This window comes from Aotus nancymaae, unplaced genomic scaffold (assembly GCF_030222135.1).
Source record: "Aotus nancymaae isolate 86718 unplaced genomic scaffold, 86718_ANA_hifiasm-v0.15.2.pri h1tg000057l, whole genome shotgun sequence".
Classification (NCBI taxonomy): domain Eukaryota; kingdom Metazoa; phylum Chordata; class Mammalia; order Primates; family Aotidae; genus Aotus; species Aotus nancymaae.
The window spans coordinates 2,981,806-2,997,290 of record NW_026988471.1 but is presented as its reverse complement, the minus strand read 5'-3'; the positions used below and the strand labels follow the sequence as shown (position 1 = coordinate 2,997,290).

Sequence of the window (15,485 nt, the reverse complement as noted above, 5' to 3'; positions counted from 1 at the left end):
GATTTGCACGTCTTTCTAATGTTCTAATACGCTAATTTGTTGGTGCATATCACATGACTCTAGTCTCAAACATACAGGTGGATTTTAATTAACATGGCTGCCTAGATTTCTCTACATCACCCTTTACATTGCAGAATGCCGATTTACTATACCTTTATGAGGTTTTCTGCAGAAGCAAAAAAGTCATCTGATGCAAATAAAATCTAGACAAAGAAAGAAAGAAAGAAAGATAAAGTAACCATAAATCTGAAACCATTTTATTTTATTCTCTAGTGAAACATTATAAGATGAAGTAAAAAGAAAGCTTGAAATCGCCTGGGGAAGCCCATGGCTGCACTTAAGCCACGATGCCTTTAAATGTTTCCACGGCATTGCCGCCTCCTCCTCCATCTTCTCTTCCCACCCTTTTTTCTGATTCCCCCTTACCATCTGGAGGTGAGAGCACTAACTTCTTACACTCAGGAAGCAAATAAACCAACTTTCCCTTTTTCATGAACCAGAGGTTTTGTGGTACTTTGACAAACAATGGCCTAAAAAGCTCTGCATCACACAGGTGGTTGGTGGCTCTGTGTTCTCCACAAGGGCCACCACAGGTCACCCTGCAGGCGGGCTGCCCTGGTCATTCATCCACCAAAGCAGGGTCGTTTTGAGAGTGAGGTTGATGCTACTCATTGCACACCCAGAAACAAGGTAAACCAGATTTTCCTGAGCCAAACAGGCTGTGGTCACCCCACCCAACCCAGGACTCGGTGCTGCTGCAGCCTGGAGGGCACCCTGCCCCAGGCTCTGTCTCTAGCCCAAGAGTTCAAAAGGCAGGAGGAACGAGCTGTTTCGCAGCTGCCAGCTGTTTTGGTGGCAGAGCCGAGGGGAGACCTGATGCATGGGGTGACCTGTGCCAGGGTTCAAGTGGCAGGTAGGGGGACATATCGGGGTCCACCCTGCTCCATATTTCCCTGTGTCTCCTCAGCAGAAGCCTTCAGAGAGCACACGGGGCCACTCCTACCTCTCCAGACTCGTTTTCCCAACTCTCCTCACAATGCCCAACGTGCTCTTGAAACACTGAGCCCCCTGGAGTATGTGGGCTCCCCTGCTCCTCCTCACAGGCACCTCTGCCTGAACTGCCCTGTGCCCTGTCCCTGCCCGCCAGCTGCTCTCCAGCAAGCAACCTCCAGCAGCACACGGGTGGTCCTTCCCCACCCCAACCCCCATGCCTCCCACCCCAACCCCCACCCCGGGCCTGCCCACAGCTGAAGTCCACCTGCTCTCCCAGCACTCTGGCCTTATGCTAGTCACAGCACTAGTCTGAACTTATATCTGTCTCCCTGCTAGAGTGTAAGCTTCCTGGGGACAGGCACAGGGCCTTCCCTTTCTGTACCAGACAGAGTGTTTCTGAGCGCAGCCTGCACGCCAGCATCTATGTACAATATGTTTAATGAATTATCCAGGTGACCCTCATTACACACTAGAGTCAGAGGACCGCCAGCCTAACCAGAGCTAGAGAACCTCCAATCTAATTAGAGCTAGAGGACCTCCGATCTAACTACAGCTAGAGAAACTCACACCTAATTAGAGCTAGAGAAACTCAGATCTAACTAGAGCTAGAGGACCTCCGATCTAACTACAGCTAGAGAAACTCCGATCCAACTACAGCTACAGGACCTCCGATCTAATAGAGCTAGAGGGCCTGCGATCCAACTATAGCTAGAGGACCTCCAATCTAACTACAGCTAGAGAAACTCCAATCCAACTACAGCTACAGGACCTCCGATCTAACTAGAGCTAGAGGACCTGCAATCTAAGAGCTACAGGACTTCCGATCTAACTACAGCTAGAGGACCACTGGCCTACTAGAGCAGAGGACCACAGTTTGTCCTCTAGTGAAAGACACAGAACATAAGGCAGTGTTGTTCTTGCTGAGAATTATCACCAGTTTAAGATAAATTATTTGGAAGTCTTTCTTGCTAACTGGCTTCCTCGGACAGGCCATCCCTTAAGCCTGGTTCTTGCTGATTCTTGCATGAGGGTCTCTGCACTGGTGAGTTGCACCCTTAGCACGGATGTGTTATACACTTGTTCTAGCCATGAGAGACCCACTTACTTTTCCTCCTACAGATTCAGATGCCATGTCTATCAGCTGGGTGAAGTCCAGAAATCGGGTCAATCTTCCCTCCTTTGGAGCATCAGCCATGTGTCCTGGAAGGGAGAGGGTAGCTCAGTCAACCTCCGGGGCTGCGGGAGTGAGTGAGGCCTCGCCCAGGCTCCTGATGCCAAGGTTTGAGACGTTCAAAAGTCAGGCAGTGATAGAACTGGATGTACTGTCATCTGGACCTGAAAGCTGCCCTCTGCTCGATGAGTAGGGACTTTGCTTAAACACACTGAAATGGGAAAGGAATTACAGCATGGCTTCCTTCTAAAGTATTTAAAACTAAAATATCACTCACTATACAAACCCAATCACCATAAAATGCAAAGTTTTCTTTTATTGTTTAAAAGGGAGAAATTATTTCCATTTAGAAAAGAATAACTTGCTTTTAATACTCTTTGAAACAATTCAAAACACACATATTGAGCCCTGGGTGGTAGGCCCCAGCTAGGCGTGGGTAACAGCAGAGCCCACCCGCCCACAAGAGCACCCCATGTGGGAACAGAAGTCCACTGACAGGCAGGCTGGGCCACGCTCTGGAGCCAGCAGAGACTGAGCCACAGAGACGTCTCCAGCCAGGGGGACTCGGGGCCGTGCGGCCATGGCGGGTCCTAACACAGAACTTAGCCCAACTCCAGCACCCTCGTGTTGCGGTTGAGAAAGCAGAGCCTTGGAGAACTGGGAAGAGAACCTGAGGGCAGCAGGGAGAGCGGGCACTGGCCCCAGCGCCTCCCGCCCCGAGGCCAAGAGGCGGTCTTTGTTCCTAGCCTTTTTTCTACCCCTCGTGATGAAAGAGAAACACTACACAAAAACATCTTACTAAGAACTATGTTCATTCACAAAGGAAGGAATACAAACAGCCCATGCACATGAAAAGTCAGCTCTTCCTTGAAATCGCAGGAATATAATTAATGATAAAATACCATTTTGCCTATGAAACTGACACTTTTTTAAAGCAAACAGCTGCTTCCATAGTCCATGGTCAGGAACCTGAATGGGAACAGCCCCTCCAGGGTGACTCAGTCACACCTGCAGGTGGGAAGGCGTTCCCGCCATCCTGCTTCGCTGGTTCTTCCCTGAGTCTTGGTGCTGACGCCCCTGGTCTCACTGGAGTCTCCTGCTCATGCGCCCTTACCCCTGGTAATGTCAACCAGACTCGTGGCTCCTAAGATCATCTGCACTCCAATTGTCCCAAACGCATAGCGCCTTCCTGACATGAACTTCCATCTGCCGACTCAGAACCTTCCCCCTTGGATGTCCAACCGAATCTCAAAGCCGACAGTCCAGGCCTCAGCTCTGGCTCTCCCTCAGCCTGCCTCGCCACAGCCTCCCACCTCAGGGAGGAGCAGCCCCATCCTCCCGGTCGCTGCAGCAAAAGCCTTGGCGGCATCTTCAGACCCCTTCCTCACACCCACAGTCTGTGCAGCATCCTGTCCATCTGCCCATCGGACCCAGAACGTGGAATTATCTTTTGTTTTTTTTCAGATGGAGTCTCCATCTGTCACCCAGGCTGGAGTGCAGTGGTGCAATCTTGGCTCACTGCAACCTCCACCTCCCCGGTTCAAGCAATTCTCCTGCCTCAGCCACCTGAGTAGCTGGAATTACATGTGCCCACCACCACACCTGGCTAATTTTTGTATTTTTAGTAGAGATGGGGTTTCACCATGTTGGCCAGGCTGGTGTCGAACTCCTGACCTCAGGTGATCCACCCGCCGTGGCCTCCCAAGATTACAGGTGTGAGCCTCTGTGCCCAGCCAGAATTATCCTCTAAACAATCTGAGAAGGAAGGAAGTGTATGAGGCCAAAGGTGAACTAAGACAGGCTGTGCGCTGGTGACCATTGTTACCGCTGGACAGTGGGAACGCTCAGGGACCATCTGATATTTTTACCTATCTGGGGTAGGTTTGAAATCCTTCACAATCAAAGTCATACACATGGCCGGGCACAGTGGCTCATGCCTGTAATCCCAACACTGGGAGGCTGAGGTGGGCAGATCACCTGAGGTCAAGAGTTCAAGACCAGCCTGGCCAATATGGTGAAATCTCATTCCTACTAAAAAAAATACAAAAATTAGCCAGGCTTGGTGGCAGATGCCTGTAATCCCAGCTATTTGAGAGGCTGAGGCAGGAGAATCGCCTGAACTCGGGAGGGTTGCAGTGAGCTGAGATTGCATCACTGCACTCCAGCCTGGGCGACAGACCAAGACTGTCTCAAAAAAAAAAAAAAAATGTCATATACATTATGCACATTACATACTCACAGGGGTGGAGAGGGAGAGAGGGGAGAGACACTGGCACCATCTGTCTCCTGGGAAATAAAATATCCCCAACACATGTGCCCATGCCTGTCTACAGGCCGTTCTTCGCCCAGCCCCAGAGCAAGCTTCCAAAAACAAAAGTCAGCTTGTTACCAGTCCTGCAAGGGTTCCCGGTTCACTCGGAATGAAAGCTGCTCTCCTTACCTCCGCCACAAGCACCCCCTCACCCAGGGCCCTTTCCCCTCTGTCCTGCCTCTGTGACTTTGCAAAGGTGGCTCCCACTGCTGGGAATGCTCTTTCCCACACAGCTGTGTGTTTGCTCCTTGCCTCCCTCCAAGCTTTTACTGACAATCACCGCCTCAGCAACACTGCCCTGACCTCCTACTTAGAGGTCAGATGCCACCCCCAGACATCCCAACACCCTTTCCCGGCCCGCCTTAGTTCCCAGATAATGTGAGCACACGTGCCACTGCTTGTCTACAGCATTTATTATCTGCCTTTCCTGATTAGATGCACACTCCATGCCAGCAGTAAGTCTTGTCTGGTTCACCGGCCTATCCCTAGTGAATCCCCTAACATTGACCGTGAGCTCACAGGAGTGTCACGCCCTGTTCATACGGTTTCTCTCAATTTAATCATCAGAACAACCTGCAATTTTGGTATTATTCACATCCTACAAGTGAAAAGGAACACATCTTTGAGACATCCAGTAAATTGTTGAAGCCTGAAGCTGCAAGTGAACCATACGGCCAGCCGCGACGTGTCCAAACGTGAGCGACACTGGGAGCCTCCAGAAGAGCGCGGAGCAAGATGAGTGTCGCGGGAGTGTCAGCCAGACAGCCTCCACCTGGTCGTGCTCATTCACTCGACACCGTGTCTGGAGCTCCTGGAGGTGCAGGTGCCGTGCCCAGGGCTAGCCACGCACTTGCCCTTCAGCGGCTTGTGGTGCAGTGGAGGGGACAGACGGGGTGGTGACCATCCCCGGGAATGCAGTGGCAGAGGCACCCAGGAGGTGCAGCAGGGGACGGAAGACACTCAGTGAGCTCTGGGGGCTCAGGAACCTCCCTTTAAGAGTGGACGCCACACCAGGCTGGACAGGGAAGGACGGACAGCCAGGCAGGGGAGACCTCGGGTGCAGGCACAGAGACCAGTGGCCCCAGGAAACACTGGGGCGGATGGCGCCTTTGCCAGGACCCACACTGTCCAATCTGAAAGCCACTAGCCACACCCAGGTATTTTGCAAATTTAAGCTTCAATTTCTTGAATGAAACTCAAAATCTAGTTCCTCCTTTGCTCTGGCCACATTTCGTGTGCTCCCAGGGCACCAGCAGCCTCCCTGCTGAGCAGCACAGGTGTGGAACAGGCCTGTCATCAAGACAACTTTACTGGACTGTGTGGAAAAGCTCTGAAAAGATTACAGTGCAGAACCCACCCACCAGTCATCCCACCATGCAATGCAGAATTTAAAACAGCGCTAATGAAAATATACATATATATAATAAAATAAAATAAAAATAATAAAACAGCGCTAAACCACCAGACACACAGACACACAGCCTACAGAGCGACTAGAATTAAACTCACTTCTTCACAGAGCTCTTGGCGACGCTGCAGCCGCTCATCGAGGCTGGGTGACGTAACTGAGCGGTGTCCTGTTTGCTGCATCCCTGGCTGAGCGCCGCGGGGAGGCTGTCGCGTGGGCAGGTTAGAGACTCAGCAGCCTGGCTGTGCCCCATGGGTCTCCTCGCCAAGTCCCCGGGCTCCCCCTGCACACACCTCTTCATCATCGTCCTCCGCTGCACACAGAATCACGCAGTGCCAGGCCAGTCACGGGCCCACAGCTGAGGCTTGCCAACTACATGATACGCCAAGTCATGACAGAACTCTGGATGCTCCCAATAGTTCTCTGGAAACAGCTGAACATTTTCCCCATCAGTTCCAGCAAGCTCACCATGCCCCTTGCAGAGCGCTCCAGCATTTTGCCTAAGTCAATAATGTGATGTTCCCTCCCAACCACCCCCATGTGGTGGGGACGTCAGGGGTCCTGGTAACGTGGGGCGTGACCCACACCCATCTGTATTGCTCGGCGTCCCTGCAAAGCAGAGGGCACTGGAGATGCAGGCTGGCCTTTTGTGTTTACAGTCTTTCATCTTTCCCTTTGGCATGCCTCCGACAACCTACACCGGGCATTCCATCTTACACGCATGTACCAGAGGCTGTAAATTCAACAGAGAAAGAGATCAAAAGAAAGAGAAAAGCATTTACATGCTTTCTCAAGGTACCAGCAGCCTCCACGCTTCATTCTATGTAGCCCCACCCCACTGAAGCTCACACTCAACTTAGACAATAAAACTCCCCAATTTGACCCAGCAATCCCATTACTGGGTACACGCCAAAAGGAATAAACATCGTTCTACTACAAAGACACATGCGCACATTCATTGCAGCACTATTCACAATAGCAAAGACATGGAACCAACCCAAATGTCCATTGATGATAGACTGGATAAATAAAACGTGGTACATATACACCATGGAATACTATGCAGCCATAAAAAGGAATGAGATCATGTCCTCTGCAGGAACATGGGTGGATCCGGAAGCCACTATCCTCAGCAAACTAACACAGAAACAGAAAACCAAATACCACATGTTCTCACTTATAAGTGGGAGCTGAACAATGAGAACACATGGACGCAGGGAGGGGAACATCACACACTCGGGCCTGTCAGGGGGTGGGGAGGGAAGAACATCAGGACAAGTAACTAATGAATGTGGGGATTAATACCCAGGTGATGGGTTGATCTCTGCAGCAAACCACCATGGACACATTTACCTACGTAACAAACACGCACATCCTGCACGCGTCTTCCAGAACTTAAAATAAAATGTAATTTAAAAAAAAAAAACTTAACTCACTACATAAAAAAAAAAGGAAAAGAATGATCCCTCTGTAAATGTTTCTCTTTGGGAAATAAATTAATTAAAAGCTCTTCTTCAGAAAACATTAGTCAGCGTAGTGATGCCATCTACAGCTAATGCCATCAAGCCAGCGGGCCCTTTCCAGGATCCGTCTGGCTTCGCCAGCTGCCACCCAGGGTGAACACGCAGACTGACTCTGTTATTCAAACTGGGTGAACACACTTTCCTCAAGCTCATTAAAAATATTTTCATACATAAGTATATATTTACATATATTTGAGGTGCCATTTGCGGTACTTCAAAACCCATAACAAGTTTTCAAGACTAAGTTTGTTTTATCAAACGAAATCCTGCACTTGGAAACATCTGGTTTGGGTGGTTTGGGTTGGGTTGTTTTTGTTTTTTTCTTTTTTTGGAGACAGAGTCTGTGTGTTGCCCAGGTTGGAATGCAGTGGCACGATCATAGCTCACTACAGCCTCAAACTCCTGGGCTCAAGCGATCCTCCCACCTCAACCTCTGAGTAGCTGGGATCACAGGTGCGCACCATGACACCAGACAATATTTTCACATTTTCTGTAGAGTCAGGGTCTCACTATGCTGTTCAGGTAGGTTGTCTTGAAGTCCTATCTTCAAGTGATCCTCCCACCCGGACCTCCCAAAATGCCAGGATTAAGGGCGCGAGTCACCACACCCAGCCAGAAACATCTGTCTTCCTTGCCAGAAATGAATTTAATTTGGGGTGGGAAATTCTCCACAGCCTTTGTCCTTAGCCTTCCACAAGTCGATGTCCACTCACTGACCCCATGCCTGTAAGCTTCTCTAGAGAACAGGAGTTATAAAGAGACCTTTCGGCAGCTTCCGAGAAATAGTTCCTTAAACTCTTTTTGTTATTCTGTTGAATAGAATAAGCTGTATTTGCAGTGAAGGCCCTGCTACTCAAATGTGTTTAAAATGTGTTACCTTGAGATAAAAGCAAAACAGACTCTTGTAAAATCCTACAGAAGAGCCACCATAGAGATAAGTTTCAAAGACACATTCACCCCCCATTTAATAAACTGCTTCCGTTTAATAGAAGCAGCAGGGGTGGTAAAGTGGTGGGGGGGGTATAAAATTCAGCCCCGTTTTTTCTGTGGCTACTCATAACCTTTTCAACTATTTTGTCTTTAGGCAAAAAAGGCAGACCTTTAACTAGGAGAGACACCCCCCCACGAGGCACTGGCATGAGCTTCACACGGTTCGGTGCTGCCAGCAGGAGAGGGGACCTCAGTCCCACCAGCTCGAGGAGCTGGATTCTGCCACCAACCTCAGCGAGCCCATGAGGATGAGCCCAGAGCCTCTGAGGGGAACCCGCCCACCTGTATTTGAGTTCAGCCTCAGGAAACCCAGAGCAGAGGGATCTGAGAAGCCCACCCGGAGGTCCGCCAAACAGGCCATGAGACGAGGAATCGGCATTCTGTAAGACACCGGGGACCTGTGACAACAGCAACATGAAACTATAATACACACCTGGAGCTTTTCATCCACACTTCCCCACAACCAGGAAGAGTTATCCATCGCTACCAAACTGGCAAGCATCATCGGAGAGCTGCTGAGAGGTTTAGGCTGAGCGGGGCAACGACTCTTCACAGCCTCCCGAAGCCAAAGACTTGCAGCACCTTTTGTGTGCGTTTCACAAGCCCGGGACACTTAACCTGAATCCCCGGGAAGAGCCCCAGCGCTGCTCTGTTTCTCTGGAAATGGTCATTCTTTTCCCTCCAGCAGATGCTCTGGGCCCTAAGCGTTTCCCCAAGAACATGAAGCTCCTCTTGTTTCCCGGCGGATCCAGCCCAGGAGCAGCCCCCACATGCCAAGCTCAGTTAAAGCCTTCCCTGAACCCCAACTTGAGGCTTTTCTGCCAATGACCCCTCAGCTAAACGCCTGGGTGCATTAAGGTCAGATCCCCGGCATGGTTTTAAAAACATACGTGTGCTATGAGCTGGGAGCAGGAGGACGGGAACTGACATCTGTAAGCATCAACTCTATAGCGCCCTCTTTGTTCTCGCATCTCCCGGACCCCAAGTCCTGGAGTCGCACATGATTATACCCATTGCTAAGCCCAGAGACGGGATGGAGGCTGTCGCCCAATGTCATACAGCTAATGAACGGGGAAGGGGATGGGCTGTGAATGCACATGAGTCGGACCCCAGGTCCGCGCTGCCTGAAACCACAGCCCCTCTCACTTTACTATGAAAAACAGCAAAGGCAGCATCATCTCCCCAAATATTGCAAAATTTATTATCTGTGTTCTCCCAATGTCTTAGCCTATTTGTGTTGCCATGAAGGAGTGCCTGAGGCTGGACAACTCATAAAGAAACGCTTCTGAGGGCCGTTCAGAAAGCGTGACGCCAGCACGTGCTTCCAGTGGGGGCCTCAGGCTGCTTCCACTCGTGGCGGGAGGTGAGCGGAGCCGGCGTGCAGAGGAGGGGAGCCAGGCTGTTCCTAACAAGCAGCTCTCACAGGACTAACAGCAAGAACCCACTCACTCACCACCTCCAGAACCACTGAGCCGTTCATGTGGGACCCGCCCCATGACCCAGAGTCCCCACGCTCTGCCCCACGTCCGACGCGGGATTAGATTTCACCATGAGGCTGGAGAGGAGGAACATCCAAACCATAGCACCCACAGTCCCAAAAGCTGTTATGCGAAAAGTGTCTCCACCCCTAAGATTAAACAATGTGAGAAAGAAGAGACGATGCTTAAAGGTGGGCCCCCAGGCCACAGCGCAGGCCCAAACACTCGCCCCTCAGAGCGGGGTTAAAGGTCAAATCCCAGCCATGGCGCAGGCCCAGCCGCTCTCCCCTCAGACCTGGGACTGGTCAGCGTCTGCCGTGATAGGGCCGTGACATCTGTCTTTGGTAAATTTCTCTCCTCAGCCACAAATCCCAAAAGTATTCACAGTGGCCTGTGCTGTGCAGGGTGCCGGGGAGGTTCCTGAGAGATTCCAGCAGCCGAGAGCTGGCCGCGTCCGGAGCCATTCCCCACCCGGTGGAGGGCACAACTCCACGATTCTCGTGCCGGGAGCTTGCTAAGTTCTCTGCTCAGTGGTCGCTGCTGTTTCTGTTGATAAAATGGCCAAGGTCTAGGCGAGAAAAGCAGGAGCTACGAGACCTCGGCTGAGCCACCAGCTCCCCGGCACACAGGGCTCAGGTGGCCCATGGCGGCTGTTCTGAACGCGGTGCTACAACCCCTCCCACCACCTGCTCAAGTGAGCTCTTAAGTACATTTCCTGCTGTGGCTGAGACCAGACCCAGGGTCAGCGCTGACGCTCGATGGACACGCTGAAGCTCTGCATGCAAATTTCAACTTCATCACCGCACACGAGGAGCGTTGTCATGGGCTATGACGACGGACGAGGCAATGACTCGCAAATAGAGCCGTGAAATGGCATGCGGTCAAGTGGTGCTCACACCATTTTTTCTTTTGAGATTAGCCTTAAAACAAGAAAAGGCAGCCGGGCGCGGTGCCTCACGCCTGTAATCCCAGCACTTTGGGTGGCTGAGGCGGGCGGATCACAAGATCAGGAGTTCGAGACCAGCCTGGCCAACATGGTGAAACCCCGTCTCTACTAAAAATACAAAAAAAAATAGGCCGGGCACGGTGGCTCAAGCCTGTAATCCCAGCACTTTGGGAGGCCGAGGCGGGTGGATCACGAAGTCAAGAGATCGAGATCATCCTGGTCAACATGGTGAAACCCCGTCTCTACTAAAGATACAAAAAATTAGCTGGGCATGGTGGCGCGTGCCTGTAATCCCAGCTACTCGGGAGGCTGAGGCAGGAGAATTGCCTGAACCCAGGAGGCGGAGGTTGCGGTGAGCCGAGATTGCGCCATTGCACTCCAGCCTGGGTAACAAGAGCAAAACTCCGTCTCAAAAAAAAAAAAAAAATTAGCTGGGCGTGGTGGTGGGCACCTGTAATCCCAGCTACTCAGGAGCCTGAGGCAGAAGAATCTTTTGAACCCGGGAGGCGGAGGTTGCAGTGAGCCGAGATCAAGCCCCTGCACTCCAGCCTGGGTGACAGAGCAAGACTCCATCTCAAAAAGAAGCAACGAGAGAAAGAGAGAGAGAGAAAGAGGCATGAGCAGGCAAGTCTGGGAGGGCACAGGAGAGCGAGCCCTCGCTCTGGGAAGCTGGGAGGCTGATGGAAGAGTTATTCCCTCGTAAGGAAGAAAACCTTCAGGGACTTTGTCATCACTGTCGGAAAGTTCCGAAGAAGCCTTGGACAAAAGTGTGAGATGTGTGGTGAATAACAGAAGAGGTTTGTGCCAGTTTCGGACAAAACTAGAGTGACCTTGAGCAGGGACCCCCAGGAGCCGGCGGCTGTTGTATGTTGACGTTTAGTTCTCCTTTGTGACTCTTCATTTGAATCCAGGTGTTTTGCTTCACCGTGGCCTTAGTTCTTTAGCTTTTTTTGTTTGCTTTGTTTTTTTGAGACAGGGTCTCACTCTGTCATCCAGGCTGGAGAGCAGTGGCGTGATCTTGGCGCATGGCAACCTCCACCCCCACCCCATCCTGGGCTCAAGCAATTCTCTCACATCAGCCTCCAAAGTAGCTAGAACCACAGGCATGCACCACCATGCCCGGCTATTGTTTTGTATTTTTGGTAGAAATGGGGTCTTACCATGTTGCCCAGGCTGGTCTAGAACTCCTCAGCTCAAGCAGTCCACCCTACTCGGCCTCCCAAAGTGCTGGGATTACAGGCATGAGCCACCATGCCAGGCCTCTTTAGACTTTTTTTAAAAAGACCAAAGTCACATGACTTAAAACCAAGCAGATCAGAGACCAGAGCCCAGAAGCCTGACCCGCCTCTGGGGCCCCTCCATGTACCTGGGCTATGCCCGATACCAACACAGTTCCACAGCACCCAGTGGGTCTGCCACCCCTCCAGGTCCGATACCAACACGGTTCCACAGCACCCAGCGGGGTCTGCCACCCCTCCAGTTCTGATACCAACACAGTTCCACAGCACCCAGCGGGGTCTACCACCCCTCCAGGTCTGATACCAACACGGTTCCACAGCACCCAGCAGGTCTGCCACCCCTCCAGGTCTGATACCAACACGGTTCCACAGCACCCAGCGGGGTCTACCACCCCTCCAGGTATGATACCAACACGGTTCCACAGCACCCAGCGGGTCTGCCACCCCTCCAGGTCCGATACCAACACGGTTCCACAGCACCCAGCGGGTCTGCCACCCCTCCAGGTCTGATACCAACACGGTTCCACAGCACCCAGCCGCCACCTGCCCACTCTCTCCTTCCTGGCATCCAATGTTGTCTGCGTTACTGAAATTCATCTCTGTCACCCTGCTCTTTCAGCAGTGCCAACCTTAAAGATAGCAAGGTATTTATAAACCACACTCCAGCTCACCAAGGAGTCAGAAATCCAGTATTTAGAAATGGATTTCTTGCTCACCAGAAGCCAGCCAAGGTCTCATCGTGCTTGAGTGTCCCCTCAGAGAGAAGTATAGGGGCCTGAGGCAGGGAAAGAAGTTTCCAGAGATTGGCTGTGCCTGTACGATGTCACGAGGGCTGCAGAGAGATGGAAGCGAGAGGGAGAGCAGCCCCTCCCCGGAGAAGCCACACAGGCCTCAGCGAGACTCTCACACAAGGCCTGGAGCCAGACCTGGTCCCTACGTGTCCCAGGGCCTGTCACTGCCCCTACAAAGCTGCCTCCGACACTGGCCTGCGCCTGAAACCCCCGCCTTCCTGGTCCGGCCAGTACCCTGAGTTAAAGTTTCCTCTCTAGACGTCACCTACTCACTAATCATTATTAATGGAAACAGTGAGCACAGCCAGCAGTGGGTCCTGACCTACCAGAGAAGACGGGGGCCCTTGGGGGAGTCTGAAGAAGGCTAGGGCCCCTCAGCCCCAGAAAAAGCAAATGCACACAACATCTTCATTGAATTTGAAGAAGCCCACAAACGCTTGAGAAAGGGCCCCTTGCCAAGCGGACACTAAGCCCATGGCACACAAAACAAATGCATTTCTCCCGCCATCACAGGCCCCATCGTCTACGGAAGAATTTTCCATGGGAAAAGAAACTTCTGAGCCCAGCTTCGAGGCACGGTCACAGATGTGACTGCCCTGCTTCGACACAGCCACCCTACGGGCCAGCTCTCCGCTCTGCAGATGAATCAGTGGAGGCCCTGAAGGCAGGAAAGCCACCGAGGTCTCCTGCGCAGGGAGGGGCTGAGCCGGAACCAGAACGCCGGCACCACAGACCGCACACACGGGGGCCTTCGGGGCTCCAGAAAGACAACCTGCGTCCCAGGGAGATCCATCACCCACACGCTGTTTTTTCCTTCCTGGGTTTCCTTTCCCCGGGGCCTGACCGGGCCTTCTCCTGAACTCCGTCTCTCCTTGAGGAAAGCAAAGCCATCTGAAAGGCCGGCTCAAGGCCACCTCCATGAACCCTACCCTCACCCCGGCCTCTGAGCCCCACCATGCCCACGCCACCCGGGCCATAGTGAGGACGCGTCCAGCTCCCATTCTCTGATCTCAGTTCCCCTGACCTTCGAGTCCATGTTTACACATCCGTCTCCCCATCCAGATGAAATCCTTTAATATCAAAACCACATCCTGTGCTTCCTCCCATAGCTGACTGTATTTTAATGAATTAACGCACGTGGCTTCGTCCCTGGCAGTTCTTGTCACCTGTGACTTCCCCACAGCAGCAGCTAGGTGCTCCCGCTGGCTGCCTCCGATCACGGTGCAGAGAACAGAAAGGCCCGTTTTTATTCTGTGGTTTCGCTAAGCCTCGGCCATGGCACAGACAGATAAACGCATGGAAGAAGCCACCCTGACCCCCACCCTCCACACCGAGCTGGCTCCTGCAATCTAATGTGCTTCCAAATTGCCCGGGAGCTAGTTAAAGCTTGGATTCTCAGGCTGCAGATCTGAGATGCAGCCTGAGGCTTGAGATTTCCCTGAGCTCCAGGGCGATGCTGGGGCTGCGGGACTGTGGCCAGATGTTGGGCCCAGGGCTCTGCCAGCTAGCCGCCCCATCCGACATGGGCCCAGGGCTCTGCTAGCTAGCGGCCCCATCCGACACGGGCACAGGGCTCTGCCAGCTAGCCGCCCCATCTGACATGGGCTCAGGGCTCTGCCAGCTAGCAGCCGCATCCGACATGGGCCCAGGGCTCTGCCAGCTAGCGGCCCCATCCGACATGAGCCCAGGGCTCTGACAGCTAGCTGCCCCATCCGACATGGGCCCAGGGCTCTGCCAGCTAGCTGCCCCATCCGACATGAGCCAGGGCTCTGCCAGCTAGCTGCCCCATCCGACATGGCAGACACTCACTATGCTAAATTCAGTACTTCTCTAACACTAAAATTAATTTAATTCAGTGAAGTTGAAATGTTGGGTACCCTGTCTCATGAGCTGCTTCTAGTGCCCATCAACCACAGGCTGCAGTGGCGCCAGGCTGGGCTGCACAGCTGCAGAACCTTCCATGGTGGCAGCAGACATCCTGTGGACCAATCCGTGGGGGGAGGAGAACAAGAGAAGGCGGGGAGGTGGTCCCGGAGCAGCGGCCTGAGCCAGACATGAGGCTGTTCTTGGAGCTCCGTAAGGGCTTCGGCACCCCGGCCTTGGTCCTGCCAAGACGAGGATTCTCACGAAAAGGGCTGGAGTGTCCTCAGAATAATGTCGCCATCCATGGCCTCCCGGGCTCCCAGCAGGCAAGGAGATCAGCCAGCGATGCTGGAGGGGCTGGATGGAGTCCCCCCAACCCCTGTGTAGCCCTTGGCTGGAGGGGGGTCCTGCTCACTAGGTGGGGACCTGATGTTGGGGAAGTGTCCACTCTTCAGGGACGACCACCTCCCACCTCTTCTTCCACACCCCATTCCAGTGGGAGCTCGCTGGCTCTGCTGACAGCAGGTTACCCACCGCCCCGCCGGAGCAGGCGACAGGCTGTGCGATGCCACAACAGAAACACAGGGCAGCGCTCAGGGCGACGCTCGGGGCCTGTCTTCTGGCTCCAGTTGTAAGAGGCTAGTGGTTTCCTTAACGCTGTCCCTTTAATTTGCAAATACTTGTCATTCAGGCTGGGCACAATGGGCCATGCCTATAATCCCAGCACCTTGGGAGGCTGAGGTGGGAGGATCTCTTGAGCCCAGGGGTTTGAG

The 15,485-nt window shown here is 52.8% G+C and overlaps 1 protein-coding gene across 1 annotated transcript in view; it reads right to left on the bottom strand.

The window, feature by feature from the left end:
• ALLC (allantoicase) overlaps positions 1–15,485 on the bottom strand; it is a 55,287-nt gene that overhangs the window by 31,051 nt on the left and 8,751 nt on the right. The window contains 2 exon segments of the mRNA XM_012441979.3: positions 153–203; positions 2,099–2,193. Of these exon segments, the coding sequence (XP_012297402.2) occupies positions 153–203; positions 2,099–2,188 (141 nt within the window). The 5' untranslated portion in view covers positions 2,189–2,193.